At 50.7% G+C, this 19199-nt stretch overlaps 1 protein-coding gene across 2 annotated transcripts; it reads left to right on the forward strand.

Moving 5' to 3' along the window:
- Window positions 1–6513: 6513 nt before the first annotated feature.
- SERPINF1 (serpin family F member 1) lies at window positions 6514–18503 on the forward strand. 2 transcript variants are annotated; one of them, XM_042255178.1, is made up of 9 exons: window positions 6514–6558; window positions 10993–11078; window positions 12282–12344; window positions 12440–12638; window positions 13259–13414; window positions 13831–14034; window positions 15573–15715; window positions 17237–17447; window positions 18120–18503. In XM_042255178.1, exons 2-9 carry the CDS (start codon window positions 11001–11003, stop codon window positions 18377–18379), a joined length of 1314 nt encoding a protein of 437 aa, XP_042111112.1. In that variant the 5' UTR covers window positions 6514–6558; window positions 10993–11000; the 3' UTR covers window positions 18380–18503.
- The last annotated feature ends 696 nt before the right edge of the window (window positions 18504–19199 follow it).

Genomic DNA, 19199 nt, shown 5'->3' on the forward strand with positions numbered 1-19199 from the left:
GCATCCCAGGCAGAGGAGTGGGAGCTGCCAAAAGGTTTGGGATGAGCAGGAGATCCGTGGGGCTGGAGGAGAGAGAGAATTGTAAAGAGATCGTCGGAAAGTTCCTGGGATAAATCGGCCAGCCCGCCTGCTTAATTTTCCCACTCCTGAGTTTTCTTCAGTTCTCTCCTGTCTATTCGGGCTCTAGCCACCATTTGGCTCTAGCCATCACACCCAGGGCTGCCTTGACTACATCTTCTGCCCTGTGAATACTTGTCAGGTGCCTCTGCTGGGCCCAGCAGCACCCCACACTCTAGGGTTGCAGTGATCCAAAAGCGGACAAGATCCTCCCCCACAGAATCTTAATCTGGTGGTAGACTGGTCTAGTCCAGCAGTCCCCCACCTCCGGGATCTAATGCCTGATGATCTGAGGTGGAGCTGCTGTAATAATAATAAAGTGCACAAGAAATGTAATGTGCTTGAAACATCCCCAAATCACCCCCTATCCCGCTGGGTCCCTGGAAAAACTATCTTTCACAAAACCGCTACCAGGTACCAAAAAGGTTAGGGATGCTGGTCTAGACAATAAACAAGTTAAAATTTTGGATTGAAGTATAGGGCTTCCCAGGTGGCCCAGTGGGTGAAAACTCCATCTGCAATGCTGGAGACACAGGAGATGCTGGTTTGATCCCTGGGTCGGGAAGATCCTCTGGAGGAGGGCATGGCAACCTGCTGCAGTACTCTTGCCTGGAGAATGCCATGGACAGAGGAGCCGGGCAGGCTACAGTTCATAGGGTCACAAAGAATCAGACATGACTTAGCAACTGAGCATGCACGCATGCATAGTATGCTGAAGCGTAATGAGCTGGACACGACATAGCGATGGAACAACAACAAAAGCGTAATGAATTTGTTTCATGAACCGTGCGCCCCTGTGCAGGTCAAGAAGCAGTACTCATTCTCCTGACTCCTGATAATGGACTAGTTTCTCCTGGTTTTGAACTTGAAATAAAAGAAGCATGCAATCCGTGCTCCCTGGTGCCTGGCTCTTTTCATTTAACCTCCTGTTTTATGAGATCATCAGTGATCATCACTGATCATCATCAGTGCCATGGGGATGGCGATTATTTACTCCCTGTGGAAGAATTTAATTGAGGGGCGCCATGGTCTGAAGTAAGCTCTGGAAGGCTCATTTGGATGTCGGGTGAGCAGACATCGAGGGACAAATGCAGGAGGAGGGAGGCTGGTTAGCAGGCAAGAGTCAAGTCGTAGGTGGCTTGGCCCAGGGTGCTGGCTGTGGAAATGCAGGGAGGTGACCAGACTTCAAGTATGTTGTGCAGATAGATGTTACAGAATTTGTGCATAGATTGTAGTGGAGATGAGGGAAAGGAGAGACTCGCAGATGTAGGGTTCATCATTCAAATCCCAGGATTTTTGTCTTGAGAAGATGAGTTTTACTGAGATGGGAATCTGAGTGAGGGACAGACTTTAGGATTGATTGGAGATGTCCATTTTGAACATGACTGAAATGCTACATTGATACAGAGCGGCCTTATGTCCCAGTGTGCCCCAGGCAGTTCGAGTTATGTCTGTGGATCCAGTTTAATTCACAGCACCTATTTTTGATCTTAGAAGTGTTTGGATGATGAATTATCTGCTCCTCTCACTTGCTGGGCATCCATGTGGTTATGTCAAAGTTGAGGCTGGAAGTGTGTATTTGGGAACATACAGATGCTTTGAAAGTCACAGAACTGGCTGATGTCACCTAAGAGGAGATGAAGAGAGAAGAAAGGGGGTCCCAGAATCAAGCCAGCAAGGAAGGTGGAAAAGATGGGGCTTGTGAGATGGAGAAAAATGGGAGGATGTAGGCAGTCAGGGTTTCAAGAAGGAGGAAGAGTTGGCTGCCTGCTGCCAAGGGCAGAGATGTCTGCTCCTTTGACAGCAGTTTCAAAGGAGAGCTGGGCACAGAAGCAGGTTGGAGGTTGAGGAGGGAAAGTGCTAAGACTGTGCCGATGCCACGGTAACTAGCTCTGTCCCGTGTGGGTGGGAGGAAGGATGGAGAAACGGACAGTAACTCTAAGGGAGACAGCAATGAAGGCAGTGCCTTCAAACAGGGAAGTAACACAGGCTGTTTTACGGCTGCGGGATGGCCCTTCAGAGAGGGGCACGTTGATTACGCAAGAGCGGGGCGGCCCATTCAGTGCTGCCGTGACACTCTTGCTACATCCTTGTGCACATATGCAGTCTTTTTGGCTCAAACACTTGGAATAAATGAGTTGTGGGTTTGCATTTTCTTTCACTGCCAGGGCTGCCACATACAGTCATTATTTTTTTCGAAATTTTGGCTGCACCTGGTCTTTGTTGTGGCATGTGGGCTCAGTTGCCCTGCAGCATGTGGGATCTTAATTCTCTGACCAGGGACTGAACCTGTGTCCCCTGCATTGAATTCTTCTTTTTTTTTTTAATATTTATTTGGCTGTGCCGGGTCTTGGGGCATGCCGGGTCTTTTAGTTGTTGAACACAAACTCTTAGTTGTGACATGTGGGATCTGGTTCCCTGACCAGGGATTGAACCCGGGGTCACTAAGCATGGAGTCTTAGCCTCTGGAGAGCCAGGGAACGCCCACGCTAAATATGGTTATGCACAACTTTGCTGTTTGTTGCCAGATTGTTCTTCAGAGGGGTTGTATCAATTTATGCTCCCATAAGGAGGGCCCAAGAGATCCTAGCTGTCCGCATGCTCACTAGTACTTGGTATTCTCAGAAGCTCCAGTTTAGCCCATCTGAAGAGTGTGAAGTACACTCATCAAAGTATGGTTTTAATTTGCATTCCCTTGATTAGCTGGTGAAAAAAAACATCTATTCATAAGTTTATTAGACACTCAGGAGTCTTCATCTGTGAATTACCTGGGCCTGTTTTTCTGTTGAATTGTTTTATCTATTTGTAATTATTGCTCTGTTAGTAATCTTGTCAGTTACCTGTGTTACAAACATTTTCTCTTAGTGTGAGGTTTGTCTTTTCATTTTGTTTTATGGTACCTGTTCACGAGAACACGTTTTTAATTTTAGTGCCAAATTTATCAGTCTTTCACAATTTGTGCTTCTTCTGGTGTCTTGTCTAAACAAGCATTCCTATTCAGAGACCACAAAGAAACCCATCTATACATTTTTCTAAAATGTTTACATTTTTTTTCCAGTTGTGTATATCTGTTTGTACTTGCTTTTTTTTTTTTTTTTTTTTAATGGAAGAGAAGGAATGAGTGGCTTTATTTCTTTGCCAGGCAAAGGGGAACCACAGTAGGCTATTGCCTCAAGAACTGTGGCCCCTAAATTTGTTTTTTAAGGCATTAAAATTATCTTTGAAAGGATCCATACAAAAGAGATTATTACTACCTGTCTCCAGGGAGTGTGGACTCAGGTGACTGGAGATCAGAGGGAAAAGAAGACATTCTCTTTAGATAGTTTTGAGTTTTGAACATATGAACAAAACACCTGTTCAAAAATAAGTTGAATAATTTAAATAAAAATTCATTAAAAAGGTGCTGCAAAAACAGAAATTGTTTTCCAGAAACACTTAAATCTCTAATGTACCTGCAGTTAATTTTTGTGTATGTTGTGAAATAGGGATCCAACTTTAGCTTGTCCACAAAGATAAGTCATACCTTCCCATGCTTCTTCTTTATTACTCTTTTATTTGGGGCTTCCCTGGTATTCAGATGGTAAAGAATCTGCCTGCAACGAGGCAGACCTGGATTCCATCTCTGGGTGTGAAAGAACCCCCGGGAGGAGGGCATGGCAACCCACTCCAGTATTCTTGCCTGGAGAGTCCCGTGGACAGAAGAGCCTGGTGGGCTACAGTCCATGGGGTCACAAAGGGTCAGACACGACTGAGCACATTCTTTTACTTGACTTCGCCAGGTCTTAGGGGTGGCACATAGGATTTTCCATCTTCACTGTGGCAAGCGGGATCTTTTTTCTTTGCTGTGGAATACAAACCCTTAATTGCAGCATGTGGGGTCTAGTTCCCTGACCAGGGATCAAACCCAGGCCCCTGCCTTGGGGTCGTGGAACTCTGACTACCAGGAAAGTCCCCTCCCCATGTCCCTACGATTAGCTTATTCGTATTCATTCTGCAAAACAACTTAGACTCATATATTCCAACTTTGCTGCCACGACAACCTGCAGAGCAGTGCCATCCATCAGAAACACAATGAAAACCACATGTAGTTTAAGATTTCTAGCAGTTACATTAAAAAAGAAATAGGATAAGTTAACCTTAACAGTATATTTATTTAATCCAATATACTAATCAGGGTCAAAATTATTGCTATTATTCACATTATTTTTCACACTAAATATTCAAAATCTAATGTGTATTTTACATTTACAGGTGATCACAGGAGCTCTGTGGCCAGCCGTGGTGAGTGGTTATCATACTGGATGGCATGGCTGTAGACAGCTATCACAGAATGTGCTACATTATACTGGAAGGATCTAGGCTTGCATCAGCCTGTTTTTAGCCAGTGAGCTTCTGAAGGATGGGCACCAAGTCTTAATCATCTATGTACTCCTCCGTGTACCTAGCGAGTGATTTGAGTAGAGGTCCTCAGTTTTTGGTTGAAAAGACTGAACTCTGACTGCTTTCTTTCCTTTTTAAAAAATTGGGGTATACTTGCTTTACAATGTTGCACAATAAAGTGAATTAGCTATATGTATACATTTATCCCCTCTCTGGGCCTTCCCTCCCCCTGACCCCACATCCTAGCCACCTGGATCATCACAGAGCACCAAGCTGAGCTCTCTGTGTTATACACAGGTTCCCACTTGCTGTCTGTTTTACACATGGTAGTGTGTAGATGGGGCTTCCCTTGTGGCTCAGTCAGTAAAGAATCCGCCCGCAACGTGAAAGACCTGGGTTTGATCCCTGGATTGGGAAGATCCCCTGGAGGAGGGCATGGCAACCCACTCTAGTATCTTGCCTGGAGAATCCCCACCGACAAAGGAGCCTGGCAGCTACAGTCCACGGGGTCACAAAGAGTCGGACACGACTGAGTAACTAAGAGCAGTGTGTTTATGTCAATCCCAATCTGCCAATTCATCCCAGTACCCCCCACCACCCAGGGCCACATGGCCAGTTTCTATGTCTGTGTCTCTATTCCTGCCCTGCAAATAGGTTCGTCTGTACCATTTTTCTAGAGTCTATATATGTGCGTTAATGTACGATGCTTGTTTTTCTCTTTCTGACTTACTTCACTCTGTATGACAGACACCTGGTCTATCCATGTCTCTAGAAATAACCCAATTTTGTTCCTTTTTATGGCTAATATTCCACTGTATATATGCACCACATCTGTATCCATTCATCTGTCGATGGAGAACACTGACTGTTGACACACTTTTCTTTACATAAATCTCAACCTGGTTCACTGGGGAGTTCTACCCAGGGGCCCTAGCTCGGCTGCCTGGAACCTCACATGAAGTGTGTGTGTGTTAGTCTCTCAGTTGTGTCCAGCTCTTTGCAACCCATGGACTGTCGCCAAACAGACTCCCCTGTCCATGGGATTCTCCAGGCAAGAATGCTGGAGTGGGTAGCCATTTCCTTCTCCAGGGGATCTTCCCGACCCAGGGATTGAACCTGGGTCTCCTACATTGGCAGGCTGATCTTTTAGTGTCTGAGCCACCAGTGAGGGTCCTCTAAATGTTCTCTTCTTCTAAATATCCCAGAATGCTTTCCCTTCCTTCTCTGACCCCTCCTTCTCTGAACAACCACTGGGCCTGCGTCAGGACTCACACGTGCCTGGAAAACGTTTCGGTACATTCTCTATAATCATTTCTCATGTCAGTATTTCAGTCTCACAATCACACTGCAAGTTTCTTAATGCCCCGAGGTGAGCACAGCCTCGGAGCCCTGCTCCCAGGTGAAATCTACGGTGCCCAGGTGGGTGTCAGGTACCCATACTCAGCCTTCTCTCAGGACTAATGTTTACGGTACATCTCTCTTCTTCTGCTCAGATATTTTCCCCACTGCCTTGTTTGATCTTCAGAAATCAGAGCATTTCAGGGCTGAAAAAAGCACACAGACCTCCCAGTCCCATTCACTCATTTTTCAGTCAAGGGTAGGGAGGAGCCATGAATGATGTCTTGCCCCAAATCTCAGTACCAGAACCAAGGACCAGCAAAAACCCGAGTCCCAGTTCTGGACCAGTGTTTCCTCTATTTTGGCTTCCTCCTGGGCCTCCTGCCAGACTCTTCCTCAGCCCCGCTCCCACCCAGGCTGCCCTCTGGGGATGGGGGGCATGGCCAGGGCTCCAAAGAAAGGTTTGGTGCTTCAGTCTGATGTGTGAACTGGGGATGTGTGGCAGAAGGCCAGCAGTGGGTTAAAGTTAACACCAGACAATGATGCAATCACAGATGCAATCATAGACTCCAAATTGAGTGCAGGTCGCTTTAAGAAAGGAGTAGCTGTAATCTGAAGCCTGCTGGACGCTGGCTTGGGAGGCAGCAGAAAAGGCTCTGGTGCTCACAGGAGCCCCTCAGTGTGCAGACCCAGGCTGGGCGTGGAGCGGCGGTGCACCCACAGGTAAAGCAGCTCCCTGTCTGGTCTGCGTGTGTATCAGGGGAAGTTGGGAGGCTCCCCTGGGTTGGGGTGACCAGGGTGAGGCAAGTATAACTCCAGGGAGCAGAAAAGAGGGGTGCCAGGGAGAAGAGGCGGGGAGACCATAGTTCCTCCACCTTGGGGACCAGGGTGAATAGGTGAGGGACAGCAGAGGGAGCTGGAGGTCAGAAGGTCAGAATCCAATTGTCTCTAAATCACTAGAAGAAGCTGGAGAAACTGCACCACTAGAAGAAGCCGGGAAAACTCTTGAATGGAATGGGTTGGAAAACAGTGGAGGAGGGCGGTGGAGGGGAAGAAGCTGAGAACGTGGCTAGCTGCTGGGTTAGGTCTGAGCAGCAGTTTGCGGTGGGGTGCTCTGCAACCCTGGGGGAAAGAGGCTGTTGGGTGCTGTGCCTCCACTGGGAAGCCCATTGGGCAGCCTGGCCATGGCTTAGGCTTAGCTCCCTGTTGCCTTTTCAACATCACTGGCGCTGATTTCAAAGGTAATTTCTCAACACTGCCAAGCAGCTGGCCTGAAGGGAGCCCTCCTGGGGCGGGCGGTGTGCTGGGATGGAGGGCAGCGGGGTCCTTCTCTCCAGGGCCCACCCTTTTTCTTTGGCCAAGTCAACTGCCAGTACAAGCTGGGAGATCAATGGGGTCTTGGCCTCTCGCAAACAATGACCGCTATTGAGTTCAGCTAGGGTATGGGATTTGGGGGGCTTAGCTGCCAGAGCTGGAGAGGTTGGCCGCCCGCACCCTCGGTGCTCCCTGGGGCCAGCCACATCGAGGGGCGGGTCTGGGCCAGAGAAGAACTTCAGGCTTCCCAGAAACCCCATCATTGTCTGGCCCATGCAAGTCCACCAGTTCAACCCCCAGGCTGAGGGTGGGAGGGGAAGCGGGCCAGGGAATTCTGTTCCCAAGACTGATCCTTCTGGGGTGAGGGGAGCCGAAACCCCTGGCTGCTCTGCCTCCACGTGTTCAGGTTCCAAGACTTCAGAAAAAAAGTTGCCTGGGGACTTGGTGGGGTCACCACGGTGGGGTGGGTCCGGGCGGTGCCCTTCCCTGAACTGCCCGTGAGGTCCACCGCCATGTGGCTTAAAGGCTGCGTGGTTCTGGGAGGAAAAGGAGGAGTGATGGTGTTTGTCTCACCACTGGGTTTAATCTGAAACACATGTACTGGCTCAAATGTATCCTTCCAGCCGGTAGGCAGGATCCCAAAATCGCAGTTCCTTGTGTCTCTTGACTGGGGCAATGTGGCCGAGAGGCAGGCCCGAGCTTGGCTGAGCTGGGAGGAGAGTCACCTCCTCCCTGCCCCCGCGGCTTAGACACTGCCCTTTGGACGGGATGGTACCACTGTCCCTGTGCCCCTGGCCAGGTGACGGCTGCCTGGCCCAGCCCACAGAACCGTCCCCTTGGACAAGACACCGAGTGTGCTCAGAGGGGCCCTCCTGTGCAGAAGACCCTTACTCCCAACCTTCTCCCTGCCCTTGGAGGGTGCTTTCAAGAATCTCTCCACTTCCCTCATCCTCAGGGCTTCAGGTGGAGGGTTCAAAGAGGCACCGTTAATAATGTCAGAGGTACTGTTAATACCTGGCGACTGGCTCTGACAGCTGTGGACCCCTGTGCCTTTCCCTGCCAGGGTCCCTCACCACTGCATCTTCAGTCCTCAGCTCACCCACGTGGTAACAGTGATCACGTGACCCAAGGTTTGAGCTCAAACTCTGTATGGACTCCTATAGAGAAGACCCACCTTCAAGAGCATCTGGACTTGGTTTCCTTAAATACCAGGCCAGGGTGGCATCTCTCACCTCCTCCCTCCTCACTCGGTTCCCTGCCCTGGCCCAGGGACTAGAGCTAATGGCTTTTCCTTGAGCCCTGCCGCCCCTGCATCTCACTGAATTTCCAGTCTCTGCTAAACCAGTTTGCTGGGGCTCAGGCAGGGAAGGCCCCTGCCAGCTCTGGGTGGGGCTGGCCGGGTGGAGAGAGCAGCTGTGAGCCTGGATGCTGTTACGGGCTCTATCTTGCCCTGCAGAAAGTTCTTCCTGTTGCCTCAGTGGACAATTTCTCCCTGAGTGGCAGGGGCTGCCATGCAGAAGATCAGCTGGCTGAGAACAGAGGGGTCACTGGAACTCATTGGGAGACACAGGCTCAGGGTTTAGAGAGAAAGCCAGGCTGGTGCCCACTGGCTATCCAGCCATAAGCAGAACAAACTCAGGCCATTTTTTCTTTTGCTGCCTTTCACATTGTCCAGAAGACTGTATGTTAGTCACTCAGTCGTGTCTGACTCTTTCTGACCCCATGGACTGTAGCCCACCAGGCTCTTCTGTCCATAGGATTCTCCAGGCAAGGATACTGGAGTGGGTAGCCATTCGCTTCTCCAGGGGATCTTCCTGACTCAGGGATCAAATCTGGGTCTCTCACATTGCAGGCAGATTCTTTACCATCTGAGCCACCAAAGCAGATTTAATTCAGAGGGCTTTGCCCCCAAATCGCACACTGCATTGTTTTTTGTTTTGGCCACATAGCATGTGGGATCTTAGTTCTCCAACCAGGGATCAAGCCCAGCCCCGGGCATTGCAAGTGCGGAGTCTTAACCATTGGATACCAGGGAATTCCCCACGCACTGCACTCTCAATTTTCCTGTTTGTTCTGAGAAGTCAGGAAAGTGTGTGTGTTTGCATGCACGTGTGCTAAGTCACTTGAGTCATGTCCCATTCTTTGCGACCCCAGGGACTGTGGCCCGCCAGGCTCTTCTGCCCATGGGATTCTCCAGGCAAGATACTGGAGTGGGCTGCCATGCCCTCCTCCAGGGGATCTTCCCAACCCAAGGATCGAACTTGCATTTTTTAGTCTCCTGCACTGGCAAGGGGGTTCTTTACGAGTAGTGCCCCCGGGAAGCCCCGAGTATGTGTTTACGGGTATACAAAAGGAAGAAAGAGCTTGAGACCCTTGGCCTGTGTGTGTGTTGCAGGGAAGGTGAGAGGTACGGAAGACAGATTACAAGTGCTTGACTCAGCAATGTGAATGGAGGGAGAGCCAGAGGTCCTGACTGCTGGGACCTTATCCCTCTTTCTAGCCAGAAGGCCCTCAGAAGACCTTATTTATGAGCTCCCCACTGCCTTCATTCCTTCCCACCTCCACATCCTGACCCCAAGGTTGAGCTTACAGAGGCAATGAAGGTAGGAGGGCAAGAGATGGGGGAGCCCTGCACTCAGAGTTCCCTTTGCCCTTGTGGTCCAGGGGTTGGATCAGAGTCGGGTCCAAAGAGGCTGCTGCTGGGGAGGTGTAGGGATTTGGGTGGCCTTACTAAGACACGGTATTATTTAACTTGAAGGAAAGAATTCTGAGGGGTGTCAGAGCAGGTTCCAAGCTGATAGGAGGAAGAGGACTTGGCTCCCCAAGGGGAAAGGGGGGCCCTCGGGTTTCAGGAGTAGGGAGACACAATTTGGCTCAGGGCTCACTGGAGAACTCACCTGTCTTTGGTCCCACTGAGTCTTATGAAGGCATCATTGAATTTAATTCTCATCACAATAGGTAAGAACTGATTTCCATTTTACAAGAGAAGACACTGGGATTTAGAGAGGTATTAAGATACAGAACTGGGGACTTCCCTGGTAGTTCAGTGATTAAGACTTCGTTCCCAATGCAGGGGGTCTAGTTTCAATCCCTGGTTGGGGAACTGGACCCCACATGCCACAACTAAGAGTTCACATGCATCTAAAGAAAAAAAAAAAAAGATTCCCATGTGCCGCAATTGAGACCCGGCACAGCCATACACAAACAAAAAAGACACAGGATTGATGGGAATTCCCTGGCAGTCTAGTGGCTGGGACTCAGCATTTTCTCTGCCTGGATCTGGGTTCAATCCCTGGTCAGGGAACCAAGATCCCACGAGTCCCTGATGAAACCACAGGTTCCAGGGCAGAGCAATTTGAGGAGAGAGCTTGAGAGCTTCTTGTGGGGGACCTGGGGCTGGGCCGGATGCCCCATTCTCTGTGCTCTGTGACTCTACATCTGAGATCCTGCCCCCATGCTGTTACTAGACATAGATCCAAACCCTACATGATGAGCTGGTCAGGTGTCTGCACAAACAGCCTCGGTGTGCATTTGGGCTGGGTCACACCCCCACACAGGAGCCGACTGCTGGGCCTTCACCACTCTGGAGGCTTAGGCCTGAAGGAGGGTCTCCTGGCACAGACCATGGATGAAAGCACAAGCTCGCCATAGGACTGTGGGCTATGAGGCAAGGGGAGGGCTGGGGAGGTGCTGAGAGGGAGGGGTTAGCAAGCTGAGGGTCCACTTCCAGCCCTGGGCGGGGCGGGGCTGGATGGAAGGTGACTGGCCCTGCTCTCTGCCCAGGGCGGCTGGTGGTGCAAGTGGTGAGAGAAGCAGCCTGCCTCCTCTTTTGCTCTCTTGCAGGCCCCGAGATGCAGGCCCTCGTGCTACTCCTCTGGACTGGAGCCCTCCTTGGGTTTGGCCACTGTCAGAACGCCGGCCCGGAGGCGGTCAGTAGGAGTTGGGTGTGGTGGGGGCTGGGGCGGGGATGATGTTAGCAATCCCAGCCCCGCCTCGCCAGGCAGCACGGGGAGACTGGACAGCACCCAGGCTGCAGGCCAGGCTCTGATCTTTCCATCCAGACAGGGCCTTGGTTTTTCCAAGAGCAAAACAGAAAGCGTCTCGCCCTGCCTTTCAGAGGACAGAGTGGTAATGGGGTGGGGAAGATCCAAGAAGGTGAAAGGTGAAAGCCCTCTAACAAGCCCTTCAGTGAATATTTTCTCATTACCCTTCATTACTTATGGGTCTCACTGAGGAGCTGGTGGTCTTGGATGTTTGCTCCAATCCTATCTAGCGGGCAGCAGAGATGTAAGAGCATGGAAAGGCCTCTTGCCAGTCCAGACAGAGCACGGTCGGGTTGCAAAGGCCGATGCCAAGAAGCCTAGGCTATGCGACAATTGGGGGGTAGGGAGGCGGTGGTGACTGTCACAAGGGCAGCCAGGGCAGGTGGGGCATCTTGGCAGGAGCTCTGGACTTTATTGTGAGTTCCAAGTTTGAATTCTGGTTCCACCTCTCAACAGTTTTTTTTTATTTAAGTCACTGTAACTTGAATCTGTTTTCTTATCTATAAGACGGGATGAAAAATACCCATCCTTACAGGGCCAACGTGGACAGTCACTTATTTATCTACTGAACACCTACCTACTCTGTAGGTGCTGGGGATGGGTGGAAATATAAAAGACTCAGTTTTGGCCTTCAAGGAACTGTTTTAAGACATTTACCTTTGAGGATATCACTTAACATCAACTAGTATGAAATGAAGTAACTCAAATGAAAACCACCACAGAGCCTGGCGCATGGTATACACATGGTAAGTGGTTAATATGTAAGTGGTGGTAGTTGACTCTCAAAAATGGCCAGAGAACTAAAGGAGCCTTCACATTGGGGCCACCACGGCAAGTCTGTGATGGAGGAGGTGATGTCTGATCAGGGCCAAGAAAGACAAGGAGGGTTTGATAGGAGGGTCCAGGTGGAGACCTGGGAGCAGTGGGCAAGGGTGAGCAGACAGGGAGAGTCTGGCCTAAGAACAGAATTTCTTGGGAAGGGGAACTTCCCTCCACTTTTTTTTCCCATGAGTCACAGGCCTGAAGCTCATAGGTCACTGGTGTTTAAAGCTGGCCAGCTAACCTCTCTTGCGGGTTGCCTCTCCCCAGTGGAGCACCCTCACAGGAGTAGGGGGCACAGACTCATTCCAGCAGATGGCTATACCTCCTCAGGTAGGACAGCCTTCAAGGACCAGGACAGTCCCAGGCCAAGCCATTAGACCAGTCACCCCCTGCTCATCCGCACTGGTCCTTGTACTCAAATGCAGGGCTCCCTGGCCCCTGAGAGCACAGGGGCACCCGTGGAGGAAGAGGATCCCTTCTTCAAGGTCCCCGTGAACAAGCTGGCGGCAGCCGTCTCCAACTTCGGCTACGACCTGTACCGCGTGAGATCTGGCGAGAGCCCCACCACCAACGTGCTGCTGTCTCCGCTCAGCGTGGCCACGGCGCTCTCTGCCCTGTCGCTGGGTGAGTTCCCGCTGCGGAAAGCCCGGGATCCCAGAGCTGTCCTCTGCCTTCTGTACATACCTGACTCTAGGCCCTGGACACACTTCACTTAGGGAGGGTGATGAGGGCCGAGAGGCTGGCCCAGGGATCCCGGCATGTAGGAGTGGAGGCCCAGGTCGGTGTGGGGGAGTACTGCTGACACAGTGTGCGGCCTTGGGACCGCTTACTGACGTTCCTTAAAGGAGCTCCTCCCACGTGCCTGCCTCGCTGGCTTGGCTAGATACTGGGGATGTAACTACACACAAGCAGACACGGTCTCTGTTCTCACTCGGGCCACACAGCTGAGTTCGTGGGGGGAAGTAGGAAACAGGAAGCTGTAGAACAGTCTGGAAAGTGCTGTGATGGGAGCAGCACAGGGACTTTGAACCTCACTCCCATCCTTCTATCTCTCCAGGCCTGACGCCTTTGGCCTACCTTCAGGAAAACCTATTTTCCTTCCACTGCCTTCAAATTCCTTCCCACTTAGAAAGTCTCCAGGTGCCGGCAGATAGACAGGCTCAGGGTTCAGTGTCCCCGAGAGCTAGGCTGACATGGGCCTAGCAAGCAGTTACAGGGGCTCACACGCCTGTTCCGCTTGGCAGGTGCGGAACAGCGGACAGAATCCAGCATTCACCGGGCTCTGTACTACGACCTGATCAGTAACCCAGACATCCACGGCACCTACAAGGACCTCCTTGCCTCCGTCACTGCCCCCCAGAAGAACCTTAAAAGTGCTTCCCGGATTATCTTTGAGAGGAGTGAGTTGCCCTGCTGGCCCGAGCTGCCTGAGGCGCTTGGGGCTCTTTGCTGCAATGCATCTGGGGTTTTCTTTCTAAACACCAGAGTATGTCTGCCCGGGGCCAGGCCAGGCACTGGGGGGTGGGCAGGAAGGGGCTGCATGTGTACAAAGAGGATCAGAAAGAGGATATGGGCTGAAGGAGATACTGGGAGGGTCGGGGGGAGGGCAGTCACGTGAAGAGAAAACAGCAATGAGTGAAATCTGTCGTTCCCCATCCAGTGCCCAGGGAAGCTGGCACGGAGTCTGGGAGAGTCCCGGAAGGATGCCCAGAAGGATGATCAGGGCCTGCCAAAGATCAGGCAGAGCCACAGACTGTCAGGGGGGATGCTGGGTGAGGTCTCAGAGTGCACTAACCTCTGCCCCATCTCTTCGCAGAGCTGCGGATAAAAGCCAGCTTCGTCCCACCCCTCGAGAAGTCATATGGGACCAGGCCCAGAATCCTGACCGGCAACTCTCGAATAGACCTTCAGGAGATTAACAACTGGGTGCAGGCCCAGATGAAAGGGAAAGTCGCTAGGTCCACGAGGGAGCTGCCCAGTGAGATCAGCATTTTCCTCCTGGGCGTGGCTTACTTCAAGGGTGAGGGCTTCTCCACTTGGCTTTCGGCCGAGGGTGGACAGTGGGGGTCAAGAGGGGGCCAGGAAGGAGGGGACGTCAAAGAAGGAAGAGGAGGACCCTGGAAAGTTCCTTGCCCGAGGGCTGCCTGCTTGTCACCAAACCCAAGGCAAACACTGGATAAGTACCTACAAAGTGTAAGGAGTGGCGGAGAAAGACCAGCAGAGATAAGGGGGCACTCCCACTCCTGTGCCTTTTTCGGGGCTGGTAGAGGGTCCTTGCCCAGCTCTGGCTGGAGAGATCAGCATGAACTTCATAGCCTTTTGGAGCCTGTTTTCTCATCACTGGGAGATGGCAAACTGATTTCAGAGGCACTCTGTGTGTGTTGTCTCCTATCTTCTCATGGACCCAGCATCATGCCTGGGACACCCAGCAGGTTCTCGATAAACCAGGTGTGTGTGTGTGCTAAGTCGATTCAGTTGTGTCTGACACTTCGCAACTCTATGGACTGTAGCCCACCAGGCTCCTTTCTCCATGGAATTCTCTAGGCAAGAATACTGGAGTGGGTTGCCATGCCCTTCTCCAGGGGATCTTCCTGATCCAAGGATTGAACCTACACCTCTTAGGTCTCTTGCACTGGCAGGCAGCTTTACCACCAGTGTCACCTGGGAAGCCCTTGATAAATCATGTTAGTTCTCTAATAACATTCTTCTAGGCCATAGTGAGGTGCCCAACTATTCCACGGGCCCAGTGTGAGGCCAGCCCTATTCATGAGCCTTGGGTGGGATTTTGGGCAACCTCCCCTTAAAATGCTTCCCAACTGTCTATCAGGCAGTGTTGAGAGGGGACCCCTAAACCCCTAGAGAAAAGTCCTTCATGAAGCACTGAGCTCCAGGAAATGAAAGAAACTGTTACAGACCAGCATGTTAAAGACCACGTTTAACGATCGGCTCACTGTGTGAGCATCAGCAAGTCACTTCACCTCTCTGGGCATTCATGCTTTTTCATCTATGAGATGGTCGATGACATGACGTCGAGGTCCCTTCCAGCTCTGGTCTCCCTGCACTCTGTCTCCCGGGCACATCACTGTAGAAGTGTGTAAGAGTTCACCTTTCTCCTAGCTATCACAGAACTGGAATAAACCTGACAATATTTCTGAGTTTACATATGGAAGGTAGTCAGGACCCTCAAAATATCATGGTCCAGACTGCCCATCCTGAGACAGAGCTATTCTGACGTGTTAGGGCCTCTGATGACGCAGGTTCCTGCTGTTGTTTAATTGCTAAGTGGACCCTTTTGCAATCCCACGGACTGTCGCTCCTCTGTCCATGGGATTTCCCAGGCAAGCATACTGCAGTGGGTGGCCATGCCGTCCTCCAGGCGATCTTCTCAACCCAGGGGTCACACCTGCGTCTCCTGCATTGACAGGAGACACAGGTCAATTCTCAGTTCTTTACCACTGAGCCATCAGGCAATCCCAAGATTCCTGTAGCTGGGCAATTTTCAGCAGTATGCCTTTCTGGTCTCCTGGGGCTCAGGGCACTCCATCTGTTTTATTCCAGGGCAGTGGGTAACAAAGTTTGACTCCAGGAAGACTTCCCTGGAGGATTTCCACTTGGATGAGGGGAGGACCGTGAAAGTTCCCATGATGTCAGACCCTAAGGCCGTTTTACGGTACGGCTTGGATTCTGATCTCAACTGCAAGGTCTGTATGGGGAGTGTGAGTGGTGGTGTGGGTTCAGGCAGGATGGTGCAGCGGGAATAGAATGGCCTTTGAGATCTAACAGCAGTCTGAATTATTTATTGACTTATTTACAGCTGAGGGGGGTCTTCACTGCTGCACATGGGCTTTCTCTAGTTGTGGGGTGGGCTTCTCATTGTGGTGGCCTCTCTTGTTACGGAGCTGTCTGAATTTTACCTGCTATGTGCTCTTCAGTAAGTTAAGAGCTTTTCTGAGCCCTTACTGGAGTGGGTTGCCATGCCCTCCTCCAGGGGATCTTCCCAACCCAGGGATTGAACCCAGGTCTCCTGCACTGCAGGTGGATTCTTTACCAGCTGAGCCACAGGGAGCCCAAGAATACTGGAGTGGGTAGCCTATCCCTTCTCTTGCGGACCTTCCTGACCCAGGAATCAAACCAGGGTCTCCTGCATTGCAGGCAGATTCTTTACCAACTGAGCTATCAGGGAAGCCCCACTAGCTGAGCCCTTTGTTTCTAAAAATGGAGAGCCATAGCTATTCAAACTTATCCTCTGACTCAGGGTTTGTTGCAAGTGTTGGTAAAGTGAAATTGAGTCCTCAAGACCAGGCTCTCAAATGCTGGGTACTTATTTTTTTTTTGTCTTTCCTTCTCTTTTTGGGGGGAGAACTTGTATTTATAAAAATCCAAACTTTCAAAATCTGTCACAAACTCCAATTTGCTGGCATTCTAAGTCTCTCCTAGGTGACTTAAGAAAATTCTAAGTCAGTAGTTTTTTTCTTTGGGAATCTGACAAAATGCCTGAAGCACTGGAGAGAAATGCCACCTACGCATCTCTGCAGGTGATTTCAGGGGCTCCTGGGACCCCCGATGCCATCTGCCCTTAGGTTAAAGACCTCTGCTCAGAGGGCCACTGTATTGCCGCTTCTTCATTGCTCTTCCCAGTGCCCTTGTTTCTAGTCCAGGCTCTGTGTATAACAGGTATCAGTAACTGCTGGCAGGCAAACCTTGGGAGAAAACACAGACCTGGGAATTCAATTCTGGCTCTTTAGAAAACCACAGAAGAAGATTCTCTCAGCAGATCACTTCAGTTGGTATTAGGCTAAGAAAAGACAATGGCTTACGCTTGAAGAAACATCAGTAGATAGCTTTTATTTATTTAGCTGCATCAGGTCTTAGTTGCTTCGTGCAGGATCTTTCACTGCAGTGCAAGGACTCTCTAGTTGTGGTCCATGGGCTTAGCTGCTCTGCAGCATGTGGGATCTTACTTCTCAGCCCAGGGATTGAACCACTGCCTCCTGCAATGCCAGAATTCTTTAACCACTCTACCACCAGGGAAGTCCCATCAGTAGACATCTTGCTGCTGGAAAGCAAGCAACAGCTTAGAGGGACAACTGTTACACAGACGAGGGGCGGGGAAGCGAGGCAAGGCCTGGTCCCAGAAGAGAAGGCGGCTTGGGGTGTTTGTCCATCGCTAGGCTCCTGGGCTCTGAAGGGCTAACCCATGTGACTCCTCCCTGTTGTTTCAGATCGCCCAGCTGCCCTTGACCGGGAGCACAAGTATCATCTTCTTCCTGCCTCAGAAAGTGACCCAGAACTTGACCTTGATAGAAGAGAGCCTCACCTCTGAGTTCATTCATGACATAGACCGAGAACTGAAGACTGTTCAGGCAGTCCTGACCATTCCCAAGCTGAAGCTGAGTTATGAAGGCGAACTCACGAAGTCTGTGCAGGAGCTGAGTACGGCTGCAACACCTCTTTGCTCTTGGGGAGGGTGGGGTTGAATCTTTGAGCCTTCCTTCCACCTTGCTACAGTGAAAGCGCGAGTCGCTCAGTTGTGTCTGACTCTGCGACCCCATGGACTGTACAGCCCATGGAATTCTCCAGGCCAGAATACTGGAGTGGGCAGCCTTTCTCTTCTCCAGGGGATCTTCCCAACCCAGGGATCAAACCTAGGTCTCCTGCATTGCAGGCAGATTCTTTATCAGCTGAGCCACAAGGGAAGCCCTCCACCTTGCTAAGCAGAACGCAAAGCCTCCACGGACTAGTACTGGGGCCCGGGATGATCCCTTCATTCTAATAGTGCTGGAGGGGAAGACTGAACTGCCTTCCTTATCAGACTCATTCCTAAGCGCCCAGAGCATACATCCTATAACAGGAACTCTGAACACTGCTTCTCAAGATAGGTCCCTTGACCTGGTTTCTAATCTTAACCTCATTGGCTGTGTGCTCTTAGGCAAGTCACTTAACCCTTAACCAGCCCAGAGCTGTACGTATGTCACAGACAGTCAAAAGCAGTGTTCCACTCCCCCCCCCCCCACTTTGCTTGCATTCTTGAGAATCAGGATTGTATTCTTCCTTGCAGCGTTCACAAGGCAAGGTTTTAATGGAAATCTTTCTCAATTTCTGCAGAGCTACAATCCCTGTTTGATGCACCAGACTTTAGCAAGATCACAGGCAAACCTATCAAACTTACTCAAGTGGAACATCGCATCGGATTCGAGTGGAATGAGGATGGGGCGGGTACTAACTCCAGCCCAGGGGTCCAGCCTGCCCGCCTCACCTTCCCTCTGGACTATCACCTTAACCAACCTTTCATCTTTGTACTGAGGGACACAGACACAGGGGCCCTTCTCTTCATAGGCAAAATTCTGGACCCCAGAGGCACTTAATACTCAACTTAATGTTCAAATACCCCAGAAGAAAAAAACACTAGCGGGATGGCAGATTATATATTATATGAAGGCTGCCCCTACGTTTCAATGTATACTTTGCAATAAAAGTGCTTTCTCCTTACCTTTTGTTACCCTGCTCCTCCTCCTATTTTGAGCTATGTTAAATTTAATATGAAGACAAATAGCCCTTTAGGAATTTGTTAGTCCCATCTTTATAGGCTGGGTCTATCTAAACTGCAGAAAGTCACCATATGAGATATGAACTTTAGTTATCTGCACTATATAATGCTGGGACTGATTCTCTGCTCTGTGGGGGTTCACACTTTAGGACACCAGTCCCCCTGGGAAGAGATTTCCTATCTCTACAATCAGTGGAGCCAGCTCTTAAATACACAGGACTTTGCATGCTAAGTCGCTTCAGTCGTGTCCGACTCTTTGCGACCCTATGGACTGTTGCCCGCCAGGCTCCTTTGTCCATGGGATTCTCCAGACAAGAATACTGGAGTGGGTTGCCATGCCTTCCTCCAGGGGATCTTCCCCACCCAGGGACTGAACCCGCATCTCTATGTCTCCTGCAGTGGCAGGCGGGTTCTTCACCACTAACATCACCTGGGAAGCACAGGACTTCAGGTTTTTTATTTTCTGGCCACATTGCATAGCATGTGGGATCTTAGTTTCCCTGGGTCTCCTGCTTTGGAAGTGTGGAGTCTAAGCCACTGGACCCCCAGGGAAGTCTTGGACTTTAGGTCTTAAATCAAGCACAGATAACCCCCTTGTCAAGCTAATGTCACCTGACAACACGGGTTAACATGCAGAC

Source organism: Ovis aries, chromosome 11 (assembly GCF_016772045.2).
Source record: "Ovis aries strain OAR_USU_Benz2616 breed Rambouillet chromosome 11, ARS-UI_Ramb_v3.0, whole genome shotgun sequence".
Classification (NCBI taxonomy): domain Eukaryota; kingdom Metazoa; phylum Chordata; class Mammalia; order Artiodactyla; family Bovidae; genus Ovis; species Ovis aries.